The sequence below is a fragment of the Pieris brassicae genome, chromosome 2 (assembly GCF_905147105.1).
Source record: "Pieris brassicae chromosome 2, ilPieBrab1.1, whole genome shotgun sequence".
NCBI lineage: Eukaryota > Metazoa > Arthropoda > Insecta > Lepidoptera > Pieridae > Pieris > Pieris brassicae.
The window spans coordinates 3,288,157-3,308,463 of record NC_059666.1 but is presented as its reverse complement, the minus strand read 5'-3'; the positions used below and the strand labels follow the sequence as shown (position 1 = coordinate 3,308,463).

General features: G+C 31.9%; 1 protein-coding gene across 1 annotated transcript in view; it reads right to left on the bottom strand.

Annotated features, from left to right (window-relative positions):
* The window catches only part of LOC123720847 (transcriptional-regulating factor 1), a 196,599-nt gene that overhangs the window by 131,017 nt on the left and 45,275 nt on the right, over positions 1-20,307 (bottom strand). The window contains exon 2 of the mRNA XM_045677648.1: positions 4,839-4,892. Within this exon, the coding sequence (XP_045533604.1) occupies positions 4,839-4,859 (21 nt within the window). The 5' untranslated portion in view covers positions 4,860-4,892. The remainder of the gene's footprint in view (positions 1-4,838; positions 4,893-20,307) is intronic.

The following is a 20,307-nucleotide window of genomic DNA, read 5'->3' as shown; positions in this document are numbered from 1 at the left end:
AAGTTATTAGAGTTGTGTTGAGTTGAGCTAACCATTAATCTTCAGAATAACTAGTGTACCGAGGCTATCCTTACAACTTATTTCCTCTATAGAAAAGATCAAATCGATAGACTGCTTTTACATTACTACATTGCATCAGAAGTTTTAAATATGATTTTATTTGATTATGTACATATTGAATTTGAGCAGTGTTTGGCCTAGTGGCTACAGCGTGCGATTCTCATCCCTGAGGTCGTAGGTTCAATCCCCAGCTGTGCGCCAATGGATTTTCTTTCTATGTGCGCATTTAACATAAGCTCGAACGGTGATCCTTCACCGTTCGAGCTTATGTTAAACATCCTGTGTTTCCTAAACATCGTGAGGAAACCGGCTTACCACAGTCCCAAAAAGTCGACGGCATGCGTCAGACACAGAAGGCTGATCACTTCTTGCCTATTAGATTAAAAAATGAGCATGAAACAGATACAGAAATCTGAGGCCCAGACCTATAAAAGGTTGTAGCGCCATTGATTTTTTAATTTATATACTGAATTAGATTATGCCTTCGTATATCGTGCCTTTTTAACTCTCTTCGCGTCTGAGTTAGATTTCAGAAAAATAATAATTATTTGGTTTCAAACTAAATGTTTCATATAATTAGTTGCGCACCCATTGGGTTGGTGTAAAGAAATAATGAAAGTGAATGGGTCACAAAACACAAACAACTGTATCGTATGTTACCTCAATATTTTATATACTATACATAACTCTAAAAATTGCTAAACTACAAGACCAAACTCTTACCCTTACTACGCCCTTGGCTTGCGAACTTTTTAGTAAATTTACAATTAATTTTACTTCGTTTTGATGTTCTTAAGTGTACTTGTTGACCTATATGAATAAAGATAGTTTCAGTTTGAAAATGCTAGAAGAGTTGCTAGAAGTTATCAAGAAAGTATAGGCTAGATTTATAGTGGTTCTAAAAGAGACATTTTTAATTATACTTTAAAACTTCGCTGACAAATGTCGATTTTACTTTTGTTTTTAAACCAAAAGACAAGAATTTTATCATCTAATGATATCCTAGGTAATTTAAAAAAAATCTATTGTCAATTTAATAGTAAATTAAAAAATACAAATGTATTATATAATAGTTCAGTTTCTTGGCTTTTCCTCAAGAAGTTTTCCTGTACGGTACGAGCGAGTGATAGATAAGCGCATAGAAAGTCCATTGGTTCAAAAGCCGAAACTGACCTACCAACTCAGTGATCATAGTTGCCTGCTGAAGTTACTACGCCAACACTGCTTTATCAATTATATTATTTATATATTCTACAAAAATAACCAGAAATAAATTTATGTAATTTTGAATTATAATTAAAATTTTAGGAACATTTAATCAAAGACGCTTATAAGGCCTCGTCTGAAGTATTCTATGTCGTGATCACCGTTTTCAAAGTCGCTATCAATTTACCTAATTAAGAACTTTGCTGAGGGTACTTATTAAAATAATTAATTAACTAATGAGCCGTACATAAACAGGAAGTTACGACATGTTTAAATAAATGTACAAAAGATAAATAGATAAAACGTTTCATGAAAGTTCATATATAATTAATTGTATGAAGATTGTAAAATTGAACCTTTAGAGCTATATTTCTAAAGATTTTACTTTATGTCATAATAATTTAAAACGGATTGAAAATGATCAAGACCACCTGCGGCTTTATAGAAATGGTTAGTTTTTTAATCATAGTAAGAGTTTTTGCAAAAGAAAAATCCAAATACTGTGTAAATCTATATAATGACACTGAAAGGACTGTGCATATTATGGCGTTATCGAAAGTTATCGTTTAATGAAGACAAGAAAAACGTATAGATAGTGACTCTTGCTTATTAGTCATGGTCCACAGTCTACACGTGCAAGCAATCCCATTTTCAAAAAAAGAACGAATTTCTTAGAAAGTTCGCAAGCATGAAGCTGACAGTTGAGTTTATTGCGGACAAGGATAATAAAGCGACGAAAGAACGTACACAGCTGCGCAGTTTTTACTAATTTTTGCAACTTAAAATGTACTTCATTACTCAATTGTTGCCGTTATTGAGAGTAGGTGTAATGCTATGTAGAATGTATCATATTGAAGACAAGCTAAACCAACCGAAGCGAATTGATTTCGCCACTTCGATTTTATGACAAACCCCCTAGTTTGTCATAAAATCGAGGTAGTAGTCAAATCGAGCAAAAAATTACTTAATTAACGTAACACATCGCTTGTGTACGGGCTTGCTGACCGTTCACTTTATAAAAAAGCCATTATAAATTTATATATAAATTATTATTTAAATATTTTAGAACCTAAATATGTGTGATGGAAGCCAAAGTTTATAAGACCTTCTTAATCAGAGTTACACTTTCCTTCAAAATGTTTTATTGATAAGTTCATTCGTCAGCTTCCCTACTGTATATGTAGGCAAAATAAATGATAGTTATAAGACTCCTAGATACTATATCACAGGGGAGGTGAAAAATGGTCTGATGTTGCTAAAATATAAATAAAATTATAAGTAAACAGCTAAGTTTTAAGGCGGTTGAGTGAGGTTGACAGGCCGTTATTGGTCACTCTCAAAGCCTGGGTTTCAACGCCTGAATACGAAATAGAGAGTGGCCCTTCGTCAAACCTTCATAATTGCTGAATCAGAGTACTTTGGAGATAGTTTTGAAAGTAAAGTCGAAAACACAACTTTGTTTTTACCTTGTTGATGGCAATACGATTTACCTGTTTTTGCTTTACTGCCAAGTATTTTTGCTTTAATACAAGGAATATCGTTTGAAACGCGCCATTGTAGAGTACATATAGTGGTCTGCTCTATTGTAATCGTTTTGTAAGTACAGAATATTATGTTATTAGAAAATGTAGGTTAATGATTTATTTGACTATTAATATATTTGACTCAGAATACAAATAAAATAATAGGGAGGGCAGTAGATATAATTGTATTATAAATCAGTTCAAAAGCATACATATATCTCACTTATGTCACAGTCTGTATGAATGAAGATGTTTACAAAATCCATTACAATAACTAACAACCATTATCATTAATATGTTAATTTTTGTTTTAAGTAAGTATCGACCAAAACTACATTACACTTGATTTGTCGATAAACTCCTGATGAACAAGGTTAAATTCGTCATGCAGTTACATTTTGTACGCTAATTACAGAACATTACAATGATACATGAAGGCTGTGCCATTTCGAAAGCCGTATTTATGTTGTCAGTACTTTCCGGTAACGATAGGTGATCTGATTCGACATCCAATATCAATAGCCCATAAACGATGTAACCATTTCTATTTGATATTTCGAACCATTCAATATGCATATAACTTGGTTGCATAAACTTTGCAGATGTCAAAAGCTACGGGTCTCACTATACTGGTCGAGTGGTTAAAGTCTAACGTGATCAACAACACGCAGATTATCTACTTCAATAGCTCCATTTAGCTAGCTAAAATTTAGAAGTAACGTCTATACAAAAACGGTATATACTCAAGTGCTATCAAAAGACATTATAAATACGCGAAATGAGAACTTTTATAATTTATTATTTAATGTCTAACATTGAGTTTTCCTTTATTGTAAGTTTGCTTCTAACGATTCAATTGTAGTAACAATAGCACTACACTATTTACATCGCTATAATCATATGGAGACGTAATAGACGTAACGTAAACGTACATTAATCGTATTAACTCTGATAACCGTCGGTTCAACAACTACGGGTCTGGGTAAGCTCCGATGTAAAGACGGCGTCATGTCCCATCGCGTCATCCCCATGTTACGCGTCACATTTTTTCCGTTACGCGTCACATTTTTCCGTTACGCGTCATATTTTTCTGTTACGCGCCATATTTTTCTTGTCACTTCCACAAAAATATATAATAACGATAACAATGATAGTAATCAATTATTATTATACTAGTACAATTAATGAAAGTCTGTAATAATCTTAGTAGTAATAAGGTAAAATGAAATAAATGTATTATTTGTATTCAAGTCTATGATAAAAAGCCTTCTCTTAAACTTTATCTAATTTAACTTTATTTAACCAATTTCTGTAAAGTTGCATATAGTAGATAATTATTTGAAAAATAAGGTCATAGAGGTTTCACTTCTTACACTAGTACACGCACACATTTTTTTATATATGCGAATAACATCTAAGAGACGGTAGCTTTGATTCATTGTATATAAGTGTGTGGTAAACCGACTAAACAACAAAATGCAATGAAACCAAACAACATACCGAAAGCTTTAAATTTTCATAAAAAGACAAACACGAACGAGTCAAATATGCATACGGGAGGCATTCTAGGTTTAAGCTCGTTAGGTACCACGTTACTGGGAGCTTAACAGACACCGAGCCAATTAGTGAAATATATAATGACGTACGGTTTCATTAAGACATCTATTCAATTTAACGTTTCAACGGAATTTTGGCCAATAATTCGCAAATGATGTCGCTGGTACCAGCTTTAAAATCGGTGATGCCATTACTTTAGATTTTCTATGTTTTATTGCTAGATAAACGATACGATTCGTAGCATTTCAATATTTCCAAGTTACATTATAATTTTAAATTTTTCATTAATATATAAATCGAAACATGTACAGATTATTAGTTAGATTAGTCAAAGATTATCTAAATATTTCGATTTTGCGTTGTTGTGTTTGTCCTCAGTAATATTGAATTGTTTTGACGCCCTCTATACTGTCTTTTCACTTCTCTCTATCTCTATTAAAGAATTTAGAATCTATATGATCTATCTTTTTAGACAACTACAATAAAACTTACCGAATTAACAGCAGTCATCATGGCGCAGGTGTGGCCCCTCCATCGTCGCTCATGCTGTAACAAATAATATCTGTTTTACTTCTATATCACAATACCATATTTTATAGGACAATGATTAAAGGATTGCTAAATTGAGTCAAGGCTCTCATGATTTCAAAACTGTGAAAGCTTTTTCTTTAATTTTCATAAAGTTAATTAATTAAGTTATTTTCCCAAATATTGTACACTCACATTGACAATAATTATAAAAAATACAAACACAACATAATACAAATATAAATTCTAATACATCAGAACTAGAAAGAAATTAATATTTTAAATTAAATGGTGTAGATATAACTCCTCAATTTTCATAAAAGATTCACAGTTGTATAAACAAGTTCAATTAGCTCTTAATCGATTGTTTGATAATAATTTTAATATCAACCACAGCAGCTAGGTGGCGCTGTAAGCTCCATATAAATATTGTATGCAGACTGGAGTACATTTAATCAAATGCGGTAAATCTTATGCAATTTTGTAAATTCTTTCTCAGAGCTGTTGACATCTTTGACTCAATGCAGTCTCCTATCCATGCACAATATTCCATGAAGTAAATAAAACTTTAACGCACGATCTTACGTTTCAGAATGTGTTAGCACGAAAATTCACAGTCAGTAGGGCAAACTTCCAAGTCCATTAATAAAATTGAATCAGACGGACATTCCGTGGCACAAAATGTGCACGTGCGAGAATAAATAAAGCTATGGAATGTGTGAACACCATGTAAAAGGCGAGTATTGTTCTGGTTCATAACAATAGCGCGTTTAGCGCCACAAACTGCTACAAGGCTCGCCTCTAGGACTTTAGTTGTAGTTCGCAATTATGTTAAAGTTATGATGCTTTGGCAGTCATGGTAACCCCCCAGATGTAACCCCCCTGTATTTATATTACGTCCAAATTTATCAAAATGCGTCTAGTATGGAATCATTTTCATGTCAGAAATATAATACAATTGACATAATTAAATAAAATTGAGGCCATATTGCTTTATGTCATTTATCTAAGATTTTGATCATAATTTTGGATTATTTGATTGGATCTTTTAGAAGGCTAACACTTATATTTTTGTCTCAAAGTTTTATTAAAATAAAGAAGGTGTTTATGTTTTTTGCATAATATACGTACTTGCAACGGACATCATTTTGAGCATTATTTAAAAGACTTATAATATGTAAATATTCGTTACGTTATGTATGATGTGAACACATAGAACGTAAGTATTTTAAAATTATACTCTACACTTAGCTAATAATTGAAGTCTAAAATCAATAGTTATTTATTTAAGCCAGAATTGGCTTACAGAGATTATATTTATTGGTTAAATCCAAGAAAACGGCCTTTTAAAGGTATTATATTCAAAGTCAGACAGATCTAGATCTAGACTACCTTGATATTAACCTTGGGAAGATTTACGATATTATTCTGAAATGTTAAAGAATGCTTTGCCCTTGTTAGCTTACCAAAATGATACTGAAGTCATAAGGATATTCTGTCTCTTTTCATCACAGCTTTCTCAATGTGACAGAAAGAGACGTATGGCTAATAATACTGATTTAATTTCTTTAAGTTAATATGCGTGTTATATAATATTAAATTTTACACTTTAACGTTTCTAAGGAATCAATCGATCTATTGGTGGAGACAAATGCGATATTTGAGTTTATCAGTATCTTACACATAGCAGATGCAGACGGAGGACTTTTTATTATAAGGATTTTTGAGAGCAAAAAGGCTTTATTGCGTACACTTTACTGTAAATGTAAATGTATACTGTTTCATACCTATATTTTAATATTACGAAACTAATTCTCGTTGTAATTAATTTATTTAACTACATTATTCCTGTCTAGTTTAAAAACTCGGCTACGTCAAAAACAAAGACATTGTTAGCTGTTATGAAGAGCTCATTTTTATCACTTTTCACGAAAAACTTTAATAAAATGGAGAGGAGGACGGGCAGGTAAGTTATTGCATTTTTATATAGAGGTTATTTTTAATATTTTAGAGAGAAATAAGACGTCTCCCGCCATCACTTTGACAAGTTGCTGTAATTAGTGCTTTCTACCTGACACTGTATAATGTATCTTATTTAACAGCGTTCAAAATTGAAATAAAGGAAACAGTTTTATAAAGGTAAATTTGACTATGTAAAAAGGAAATGTTATATAATTACTTTATGAAGTCATAAAATTAAGTTATTAGTGATCTAATATATTTCTAAACGGGAGTGATTTCTTCTATGTTCAATTAACATTTATTTGTAGAAGCAAAACATAGTAATTATCTTAAAGCCTTAAAAATTAGCGACTTGTGTTATAGAACATTAAGTTGAGTCAAGACATAGATATCTCATGTTTTACAAAGGCTTGTAACACCGGTATATTATTTATCAGGAATACAACTTTTGGAAATACCTTAATTATCGCTAAAACAAATGTTTTAGTCGAAGTCAAACAAAACATTCTGAGTGGTTTATATGACTTTTGATTACTACTGTTGTTTCGAGTTTCACTTGTTATTCCTTACATATGCGCGATAAGATAAACGCAGAAGTGTATCTGCCGTAATCCATTTGTATGTGACAGGACTTAAAATTCACTTACGTAAATATATTTTTCCAAAGTGCAGTGCGATGTTGCGGTTACAAGTTCAATTTAATTCTTTGCTAGTACCGTGTTGAATAAAATAATAAATCGAGTTCAGAGAGGCGTGTTATCCAATAAATAAAAGACTAATTCACTTTTATTAATGGCTTGGCTATTTGCCTGAGTGTAGCCGCGATATCTACCCTTTGTCTTTTCAATCTGTATTAAAATCGTTGCTCTTTCAAATTAATTAGTTGTTTTATTCAAATACTGTTAACCTTTTTTTTTCAAATTTATAACACTCTACTCTTGCTGCCATAGTGTCCAGGGACTTTTTATCTCACATTTTACTATTAACCGTTTACTGAAGTTAACTAAAAGTTTTTGTATCGACAATAGTTTACCAGTCTTGTTTTGTAAGGACAAAACGTTAAGTTTCATTGTCATTGGACCAATCACATACGGAACGGGTCATTGATTCAATTGTCGTTATCAACCAAAATTATTTGAAGGATGCAATATTGCTATTAGTATTTCGTAAGTCTGGAGTCTTTTCTATTTTTTTTAAATTGAAAGGGCGTAATTGAGCAAACACGTGCTTTGCATACGAACACAATTGTGTACCAACTCTTGTGTCATAGTGCTCGTAGAGCGATACGAATGTCTCAGATACCAAAAGAATTTTAATATTTGGTCGCAATATTTTGTATGTAGATGTGCATTCAAGGATTTATCTGTAACGTCTTGATTTAGCGCGCGACGCATATTGCTAACGCTTAATCTTAAGGTTTTTTGTAGGGGGAACATAAAATGTATACATATCTTACATCCAAAGTATGTTTAACAGTTCTACAGACCGAATATAATAAAATTTCTGAACTAGATGCATAATGTAGTAACTTTTTTGTGCCTTCATTTCCATGACTTTTACGTGAGTTTAACATTAGCATACCCATACTAAATAAAAAGAAGCTGTAACAAAAAACCCATATCACACATCTAAACTACCAATGCTGTGTGCTTTTTCTTAATTTTCTTTATACTAAGATTTGAATAAATAACAAAATATACAATAAAAAAGAAATATTCACAAGTTCCATTCTTAGTTAAAGATTTCTCCAAGCATAGTTTCGGGCATATCACGGTAATTAACAACGTCAGATTCATGGTGACTTGAAGCGTGATTTCAGCAGGTTAGGGGAGTTTTTGCTGTCGTATTTCATTTACGCAACCGACTCTACGTCTTTACAATATCTATTTATGGCTGTGAACGGTGCATGGAGTTTCTCTATTGAGAAAACATCTACAACATCTAGGTCTATAAACAATGTGTTCCCTTACTGAACACCCTCATGTTTTAAATTAAAAACTAATCGCTAAGCTAAGTTAAAACATGTTGCTAAGCCCAAAACTCGAAGATGGCAACAATGAACAATTATACCTACATATCTATAAAAGTCTGAGCAAAAAATAAAAAATATATTCTATTCGAAATGCTTATATATAGGCCTTTATTTTTTTTTTGCCCTCGAATCTATGGACTGTGTATGACTGTTGTTTGATAAATATCGTAACTGCTTGCTCCAAAGATTTTTAAGAAGAGACTCAATCTCGCCGTGTCGTTTAGAGCGGGCCATGTCGCTCAAAACTGAGCATAAATTGAAGTCTATAGGCTTGAGGTCTAGGGTAGGACTGGGCTGGACTACTATACATTATATATCACATACTTACGTGGATATAATTTACTTAGATAGGGAATTATTATATAATATATATTTGTTTACTGATCGTTCTTTCTCTTTTTTTAAATAATACTGATGTTCATAAGAACATATTAACAAAAACATATTTATTTTCAGAGTTTAAATAGTCCAGAAATGTCTCTCTGTGAGGGTAAACGTTTAATTTATCTTTCATATGAAGACTACATCCTTCGGGCAAAGCTTTGCATGTTATCAAATTACACATCCCTTTTACAAGGAAAGCTATGTAACTGAGCTTTCTAGGAAGTATTCATATTAAGGTACATACATTCTATGTTTGCGTTAAGCAATTAATTTTGAATACAATAAGACAATAAAAACTGCTGGAACTAGCTATCTAGTAGCAAGCTTTACACATTAATAACGATTCCAAATCTGCGGCCGTACTCTGTAATAAGGGTAGAGATACCGACGATTTTGTATAAAATTTCGATTTAGTACAACATCCGTAACACTGCAGTCGTTTTGGAATCGCGCGCTAAAAGGGTTAAAAATGAAGCTGCGATCGCGATCGCTGTCGCAAATGGGAGTTACAGAGTAAAACTGCAGATTTCAATATTCAGTATTCGGACCAAGATTGTGATATCATGATTTTGAAAAATCTAAATAATATTTCGTCAAGATGAAACCGTTAGGGCTAGTCAGTAAGATCGCCTTTACTTATGGTATTTTCTTAAAATCCTCTAAGTTGTGTGTTTACAAAGATCTGGATAGCTGGGTTCAGCAAATACAAGTTTTTCGTTTGTTGTACTTGTTAGCTTGCTTCAAGTGTTATGTACACTAGAAATTCGTTCTTAAAATCAGATAAAAGTTAGCCAGTGACCGCCGCCTTATCTAGATACGTACCCAGCTTTAAGAGAGCTACCGAGATTAAACTTCAATAATATTTAACTTAGGTTTGCAAATAGGACTTTTAGGTTATTATTATATATATAGAAGTCGTTTATTTGACTTCATTCGCGTGATTTTACAAAAACCATCAGGAAATTACTATTGTATAAAATTTAAGACTATCTCTAGAGCAGAACATCAAAATATTGTAAGACTATTAGTACAAATATTTTCTCACCAAACTGCCAATTAAATAGTGTTTATTGCATTTATAAATATAATGTGGGCCTCAAAGATACCAGTAATTACGGAGTAGATAAGGATAACTTGCCACAAGATTAAACAAAATATATTATAAATTGACCTCCCATTTTCTAACTGTTTCATATAACAAAGCGTGTAAAACACCATGGCAACACTATTTGGCTTTGTTTCGTAAAACAAGGTCAACAAATATAGCAGGTCTCATTAACATATTCAAAAATCCCAAAAAGATTAAGAAAATATGATGTAATAGAGATTGAAAAATTTGTTACTCTAGTACACTTGTGGCTGAGTAACGGATTCTTAATTTGTAATTTAAAAACAACGTCATTCATAAATTCAAATATCGAATCTCGCTATACTTTAAACATTCAACCATGGCCGATAATACCGCTTCAGTTTCAACGAACCGTGTCCAATAACTATATAAACATATTTAGTAGATATAGGTTAATTGTATGGAACATTACCTTGAATGGCAATATCAGCCCTTGGCACCAGAATCAATGACAATATATTACGCGATACGTTACGTTGTTTGTACCGAGCCAAGAATGTTATTCATTTAATGGCTTTAAAAACGGAACGATGTATCATTCGTAAAAATTTTATCTCGTTGAAATGTTATGACGTCATTTTGCGTCACATTTAGCTGTTTAAAAAATAGTGTTACGTCAACTATTGGCAATTTCTATTAATGTGCGTTACGTGTTCGTCGAATAAGTGTTTATTAGGAAATGTACGGACCATACTGCACGGCAACTATGTATTCTGTGATAGTAGACAGTCGGAGAGCAAGAAGCATTGTTCTCTAACACGGCTTGCTACAGTAGGTACAAGGATTGTTAAATCTACGCTATTACAATAAAGGTGTGGTTCAATAAATTACATTCTGGACATGTTAATTATTAAGAAAAAAATAAGTATCTGTAAATGTCATATCAGCGGCAATGGTTAAGTTGTATAATTCTTATAATATATTTAAATACTGGCTATATATTAGCTTCAAATTATCACCGCTCATCTATCTGTGTAAACGCCTCTTTATAATCATAGTTTCATAGTATTTTTGTTATATTTGTCACTAGCTGCTCCCGCGAAAAATGTTTCGCCTTAATGTTTATTTTACTCAACCTATCTTTTTTGTACATACATGGAATGGAACATTTTGCTATGCCCATAGAGACTGTTGCCGCTCATAAAGATAAATAATTTTTAATTATTTTCGTGCATTTTTTCCTCAAAATAAACCTTCCTCAGAATTCAGGGAATAAATAATAATAATTATTGGTACAGCCGAGTCTGTTTTACGATTAACTTTTATTTATCTGAACAGATTTCAGACATATACTCTCAGATACTCTCAGGTATTGTCCCACTCAAAACGATTACTATTTAACAACTGAATTGTGGCTTAAGTTTACTCAATAGAAAATATATATCTTCAATCTTTTTCATACTATTTTCACATATTTAAACCCTCAAACATTTCAATGGGCCAACTCATACAGCACTAAGCGGCTTAAATATTTATTCGGTCCGTGGAAAACATGTTTTGGTGAAACGGTGTATTTGTACAATTCGTACCAAGGTGTCGGTAATCCTCTTATCTTCACGCGACCCCAATCGTCTTATTAAGGACATGACATGTTTTTACCTAAAATAAATCAACTTTCCACCACCAGTATATTACAATTTTAGAATGTAGAGCCACCATTTTATTACAATTGTAGAATGTAGAGACACCAGTTTATTACAATTGTAGAATTGTTCAATTTTGTTGAAATTGCAATAAACTGGTGGCTCTACAACACCTTATCTTCTACTGTTCGCGTAACAGAATGAAGAAGTGTTGAGCAGGTAGATAAAATTCTGAACAACGGGGACTACTATGAGCGCAGTCTCCGGATTCACTTCACTTTGAACAATGCACGATTTTCTCGTTACTTAATTTAATTTTAATTGCATATAGTCCCGTTTATTTATTTTTAAATATACACAAGGGTGTTAAGTATTAAACACGCCCTCATATATTAAAAACTGCGTATACTTTATATTAATGTTTATCAATAAGATCATATAAGTCTAAAAATATTTAGTTTATAATCAAAGTCAAACACGTTGTTTATTTAACATACAGAAGACAGTCATATATTTTATTCTGAATGTTACCCAGTTGTTTTTGTATTGGAAACACTTATTGAGACAAACGAAATATGAACATAAAAATACGCACCTAATTTTATTTACAGTAGGCAGACATGAATTATTTATAATAACAAATAATAATAACTCGTATATAATACAATGCCTTATATAGAAACGTCTTCATTATTTTGTAGTTAGGAAACTATCTCCTCATTATGTTGAACATTTGGCCTCTTTCTATACCTTTCAAAAGAACTGTATTTTTACAAGATCCACTACTACGTACTAGATAAACCAATTAGGTCGTAATAAGAAAAGCCGGCAGTCTTAGTATTTCTTAAGACCCTCATAATCATATTTCTCACGTAAAAAGTATAGCAGTCTTATTACACTGTTATAATTATAGTTTGTCTCTTTCTGTTAAAATGTGTTTACGTTATTAGAAAAGAGATAGTTTAGTGCTTCCATTGAAATTTCGTTTAAAGATTTGTTAAATTTTTGTGTAGACTCGAATGTAAATGTGATAATGACCAATGTGTAAGCGAGTTACTTGTCAGCTCTTCTGGAGACAAAACAATTGATAAGTGTGGTGAAATATTTGAAAAACTGCATACATTTGCTATTTACGTAATCTGTGGCTACAACAAACCTGTCAATTTGCAACAATCAGTACCACGAAGTGTAATTAATTCATGTAGGCTTTGTGGTTGATCAGATTCAAAGGGTAAACTAATACCTATCATACGTAACGAGTTTGTTTACCCTTGTCATAGCTTACGCCAATGATAGCAATATCTTACCAGAAACAACAAACCTATTAAATGTCAAAGGATGTCCAGCCATGGTGTGTCTATATAATAATAAAAAAGGACAAAAGTGTAGAGATGGATCTCTGTAAATTTTTTGACCATATTCAACATGTTAGGTCAAAAAAAATTACACATAGGCGACGAACGTGTATGAAAGTGGCTGAAGCGAGGGAAGTGTTTCAGAACAGTAGCAAGTAGATCCATGATGTACCCTTTCGGGAAAGAAATGTATAAATAATAGTATTGTCTTTTATTAAAATAGCTTTTACACATTAAAAAAAACACTTTTAAACGGATTGAAGCTATGTATTATTATTACAGCGTGCGTGGTCACGGTGACTGTGACGCCAAAGCACGCGAAACGTCGGAAAAAATTATGTAAATAATTATAAGTTTTTAATAATAATACATAGCTTCAATTCGTTTAAAAAGTGTTTTCTTGAAGGTATAAATATATAAATAAACAATCAAGTATCATCTACTCCCAGATACATACTTTGAATAAAAAATATTTTTATTTATTAACATAATTTTGCTTTTCCTACTCGCGTTTATATAGTAAATATAACAGTCTAGATCCTTAAGGTTGTGTACCCGAAATACGACATAAGGCTACTTTATATACGCTTATAATAACTACAATAAAGAATCTTATTTACCAAAATCATTGTAATATAATCTAGCATTAGGTATTTTCCCTTAAACAATAATTTCCACTAGATTTAATTATATAAAATGGGTTTATATAGGTCGTGGCAATTGAAAGTGTTACACCGAAGTTGTAGTCAGCGAACTAAAACTCAGTGGCTCTAGTGGAAGGCACCGTTTTACGAGTTCCGGCAAACTGCTGACTACGTTCCATAATCCCTTTCAACTTGAATGTACAGTTTGAAACAGTTTTCATTGTGAGTTTTGTCTATAGGCTAATGCAGGAAATACAATGACTTAGGATTAATATTGCTAATTTTACGGGTTAGGTCAAGATTAAATATTTAGAAAATCTTTCAGCTCGTACAACAGTAGATGGACAGCAAAAAATTTGATCATCATAGAAAAAGAAAATTTTTATTATGAAATATAAGATACAGGTATCACTTACGTCATTAAATTTGAATCGGTAGACATCCCTGTTCATCGGCAAAGAAGACAGAGCGTGTAGGCCGAGAGAAAAAGCCGACGTAAAAAACTCTTTTAAAACAGCAAATCATCATACAAAATGACATTTATAAATAATAACCTTTACATAGGCATTGAAAGTGCCGGGTTCCATTAGATCTTAATCACCTAAGTAAAATTAAAAGAAGATAAGAAATAAAATTTAATCGTGTTTTATTTAAATACCTACTCATCTTCCCGGCGAACGCCTAGGGCAAAAAACTAATAGGGGAGAGTTTCCATTTATTAGAAAACAAGAAATAAAATTCTGTTTTTGTTGTCTTGTTTACATTGATTGTTAATTAAGTTTTCGTTTTACTCTAGCTCTTATCTACAAATAAATTCAGTTTAAATATCATTCATCGAACACATTTATGTCTTAAAATACGAAGAATCATAGGAAATTGGAATTTATTGCCCACAAAGCATATAGAGGAAAACCTTATTAATTAACAAGTTGTATGTTATATCCCCAGGGTCGAAAGTTATCCGGAATGACCCGCATCACCTGAATGAGCCGAACTAATCCATCGGTACGTTTTCATTACAACTTTTCGTGTTTGAGTTTTTAAAACTAACTTTTCAATCCGCTAACCTCGCCTTTAATATTTGAAGGGACTTTAAAGTTGGCTTAGTTATTAATTAATTTGGGTAATTTTAAAAGGCTTTGGTTAACTAACGCTATACCCTGTATATGTTGTGTTCAAATGTACCGATTTGTCTCAGGATATCCATTTAATTATTGCTTATCACTGTAAAGGAAGCTTTATAGTAAATTCTTAAGAAAAAGTGAAGAGCTACTCATAAAATAACGCATGTATAATTATTTAAAAAAAGAGCTTTTGACTTTTGAAATTAGAATAGCCCATAAACAAGAAATTAGATGTTGACGTTTAGCTACAAAGAGATTAAAAAACAAAAGAGGTTAAAAAAGCAAAAGAGATTAAAAAACAAAAGAGGTTAAAAAACAATTACTACCACAAATAGCCACACGTGTCTTTATCTCATTAATTTAGATAGGTAAAAAATAAGTAACGTGAAATCATCGTCTGAGAATATAAGACAGGAAATAGAGTGACGTCCATCTTGCATTGCTAAAATTGCAACAGTTGCGTCACTTACAGTGACAAGATATCTCATTAGGAATATAAATAACTCGGTAAAACACTGATTTTTCGATTTAAATTTGGTTGAATATTTTAGATTTTTGGTGTCAACAGTGTCTCGAATCCCATCACAGACACGCGACACGATCCATCTGATTGACTAATGACAATCAGAACACCTCGGTTTCGCCTTTTGTTAATCGACATAAAAACCAAAGGATGAGGTTATTAGTTCGTCTGGTATAATGAGTTGTCAAATGATACAGATTTACAGAAAATATTTTATGAACCACCATGAGGCGAGTTCATTATTTACTGAGTACTTTAAAACCAACAAATAATGAAGGAACATTTTACAACGTACATATCGATTATGTAACTAAATACCACATAAACAACTCTTATCTGATTTATATAACAACCAATAAATTTTGCATATTATTTGAAAATATAAAATTTGGCGCACACCCAAGCATTGTCACCACTTCACTTATAAATTATTAATTATGGACCATTTCAATGACTTTCCTAGAAATCATTTCAACCGTATGAAACATTAAGCCATTCAAATTGTAAATTATTTAGTAATAAAATGCTTCTATTCTATCTATATATATAAGTAATTGTGTGATAAACTTAAAATATTATAGAGAACAAACAATGTGCGATTAAAAGTTATTTTATTACAGGCGGAAGTTTAAGTAAGTGAAAGAAGCTCGTAGTGAGGTGAGACCAGGGCTCCAAGTGGGGCCGAATTTGCGGTTCATACAAAAGATATACCGTCTTGCCTTGATGAGCACATCAAGCTTCTTAGTGGTTAATTTAGCCTTTCCCTCCAATGCCAAGTATTCAGATGCTGGATGTGGCTTTTAATAATATCTTCAAAGAGAGGAGTAGCAAAAAGGTGTTTTTTTGTGGAAAACGCGCAAATTTGTGTCTTCTTAGGGTTAAGTTGGACTACATTTAGTTCAACCCAGTCCACATAGCAGAGATTCGACTTCAGAAAAAGTTTGTTTCAGTACTAATAGACAGAACTACCCGAGAAATACCTGCACGGACAGTGAAAAGAGCATCCCCAGTGCTGGCAATGAATACTCCCAAGTTTTAACATGTCATTGATATGCAGAAGAAAAAGGGTCGAGTATAGGACACAGCCTTCTGGGGTTTGAAGACAGAACATGCTCTAACAATTACGATTTTGATGATTCCATCAACCAGAATGCTGGAAATCCAGTGGCATAATTTCTCGAGGAGCCCATTGGCTGGAAGTTTTTATTACAAGAAGGTCACCAGCTATGCGAAGACGAAATCCATACTGACAATATGTAAAGTTCTACCGCAAACAAAAGACATTATTATTATTAGTTGACACATGAATCAAAATATTTTTTTTCCATATTGAGATCGTCCCTTTGAACTTCAATTTCTTACGACGAGTAAAGACGTCATTGAGAAGTGATATAAAACAAAAATACCTAAATATTTATATACAGGGTACGTAATGAATGCCTAATATGATACATACGGGTAAAGGACGTTGTGGCGGTTCAGTAAAGTGCTATAATTACAGTTATGCTTAGTAATTTTATTTATGAAATATAGAACATAAAATTACAAGTATATTTTTGATTTAAAAGGAAATTTGGCTGCAGTGAAATACGTGGGCAACACTAATCAGATTTAATATATTTTATATGATTATATGAATAAATCTTTACATACTTGTCTGAATATGAATCTGGTTTTTTTTGAAGATGAAAAAACTATTTTCATAATCTGCTTGGCTTGGCTTAATAATATATGAAATTTAAATTATCTATAATTGCAGATGGTAAAAACATTGAAGTAATATTAAAAGCATTGCTACTTTTGAATCTAGATTCCTTCCACTTCGAGATGTGAAACCTTAGGTCAAACAACTTAACCCACTTTTAAATTCTGTTTCGTTGAAACTTGATAAGAAACTTGTTATTTTGCATTTGAAATAAGAAACACGCAAACGTTTGTCCACAGAACTAAACTTACCACACTAAACATTGACAATTTCAAAGTTCACTTGTGAAAAGTTTTATATAGGATTCTACTGTCAAAGTGTATATGGATCAGAAACGAATGTTAAACAAACGAGGTTTGTCCCCAGTTTTATAAAAAAAGCGTTCCTAGTGTTATTCGTTATCCATTCAGTCAACATACTGTCTCAGAATTTACATAATTATAAAAGAGTCAAAATCCTAGGGAAAGTCAAAATACGAAACAACGGCGCCGTCGTGTTGATACGCGACAAGAAACGTCATGATTATCCAATGACAATAGAACATTTTTTTTCGTCTTCTATCTGTGGTCTTACATTTTCACCACCCTGGTGTTTCAAGTTAGTTTGTACTTTCTATACTCCTAGCTATATCTAAGGAAATAAGAAACTAAATCCATGTATCCTAGTAAACATAATCGAATTTATTGTTACACATTGATTTATTTGCATAGACATGTAGTCATATGCTATTGAGGAGACCTTGCATACAAATGAGACGATCATTCTGTCAAGATGTTTGTTTACGTTATTTTGACATTGTATCATTATTTTAATTGCTGTGTTACTGATTCTCTGCCAAATTCTGTTGTAGTAGCTGTGTCGTGACTTTGTATGATAAAAGGATGCTAATAAATGCAGCTCCTTTTAACTATCATATATGTTTTCAAATTTAGTTGTCTAATATATTATTACGTCAGTGACTAACTCTTCTTAGGAATCTTCTCTGTGAGATGCAAAATCTAGCATATTATAGATCTTTAACTAATTTTACTTGCCACTTGTTCTAAATATAAAATTAAATTTAAAGTGTCTAGTTAACTTTTGTTTTGCAATATCTTATGAGAATATACCATAATAATTATTAAAATAATTACAGAAATGTAAACAAGCTGTTACTCAAACTTGCGTACGGTTTCCGGTTTCCCAAATTAAGTTATGTTTAAATTAAGTTACGTCGTGTATGTTTTACAGTAAAAACATATAATTTTTTATTACTATAAGAATTTAATTTTTATTTTCATATATGTGCTTAGTTTCTAGGCCCAAATGATTTGAGTTTAAGATCCTGGATGGGTGCAGATATTTTTCTAAAATTGGAAAGCGGAAAGCCTTACCATAGAAATATATTCAAGATAATGGTATTCATTTAAATAACTATTCCTCTATGGAAACAAACGATGAAATATACTTGGCTCACGAAAGTGATACAAAAGACTTGTTTAGTAAAATTGGCCCCTGCCCCTGCCCTGCCAAGTCTTCCGTCTTTTTTTATAGACGACAGTGTCAAATACGCATTTATCAATCATTTGGCCACAATGGCGTGATGAATCTTAACAATAATTATTATAAGTTAATTATTTAGTACTTCATTGTTACATTGTAATACATGACGTCAGAGGTCAATTTGTTACAACTCTTTTGCACATGGTAATGACTGATAGATATCAAATTAATGACATACTTTATATTTGATTGTTATTTATATTTTTTTTTTGAAAATGGTACCGGTTTAGGTGTATGATGTGTATCTGTTATGCTTCATCTACTAAATAGCCGCTGTCATAATTAATATGTAGGATATTACAGAAAAGAAAATCTAAGGATCTAAAGTAGTGATTGCGTGATAAATATAAGCCTTAAAAGCCACTTCTCGAAAGTATTTTTATTAAAATTTAAAAACCCGAAGGAGATTTTCAAATTATTTTTGTCTCGCAATTATTCTGTGACTAGTCACTATACTAGCCTAGCAGCTTAGACGTTATAGTATATAGAATAAATTTAATAAGAAGTGAATTCATTCTCATCAATAATAAACTATAGCAATAAGCTTAACAAGTAAAGAAATAAAGAGCAGTAACTGAGCACAAGCCGAACGTGCTCTGCATTGCAGTTCTGATGGCCCGATACGATAGCCTGACCCTTTGAATTGGCCCATAATTTTGCAATGGAGATACAAAATGACTGTCGTACTTCAAATGGGTTATTATGGCTACGCTGCTACAGCCTGGCATTTTGTTGCAGTTGCTACGGCGTAGCATAATCTACAGTCTTTGAACGTATGATCGTTTTAAGGTTTTGTTTTGTTGCGTTATTAATTTCTGAAATTATATGTTTGTTATTATTACGCTTATTTTATCAAAGCGATTTTTTACTATTTACTATTACTATAACCTTCGTACAATTTTAAAGTTTTCTAGAGTTCAAAAACTAAATATATACATTACTATAACCACACAAATTGGTAATGTGCCTGTTATGGGTACACAACATCCACTCTATTGGAAGAAGAAGGGCACATATGCCAAATTGGTCAACGGTAACAAGCAATGGGCAATCGCTCAAAGCATACATTGATTACTGCGTAAGTATAGTTCGACAGACCCAGACTAGTCTGTAACTACGACCCCGTACAAAACATGAATATATCTTCAAATTTAATATTAGTATTGAATGAAAGATACGTAAATTTATCATAATGTGTAAATTTTAATGTACATAATTATCTGTTGGTTTCAAAGCAACTATTTCTGATTTCTGATCATATGAAAATTATATAAATATAATCACTTAGTAAGCTGTGCACGTTCATATAATTTGAAGAAATGAGGCTTTATTTGTCTTTGAAATTTTGGGTTATGTTTAAAGATTTCGAAATTTGAATTTCGTTTAGAATTCTTGTAATGAAAATATTATTTTTAATGTAATGAAGAATAATATATTATAGAATTTTATA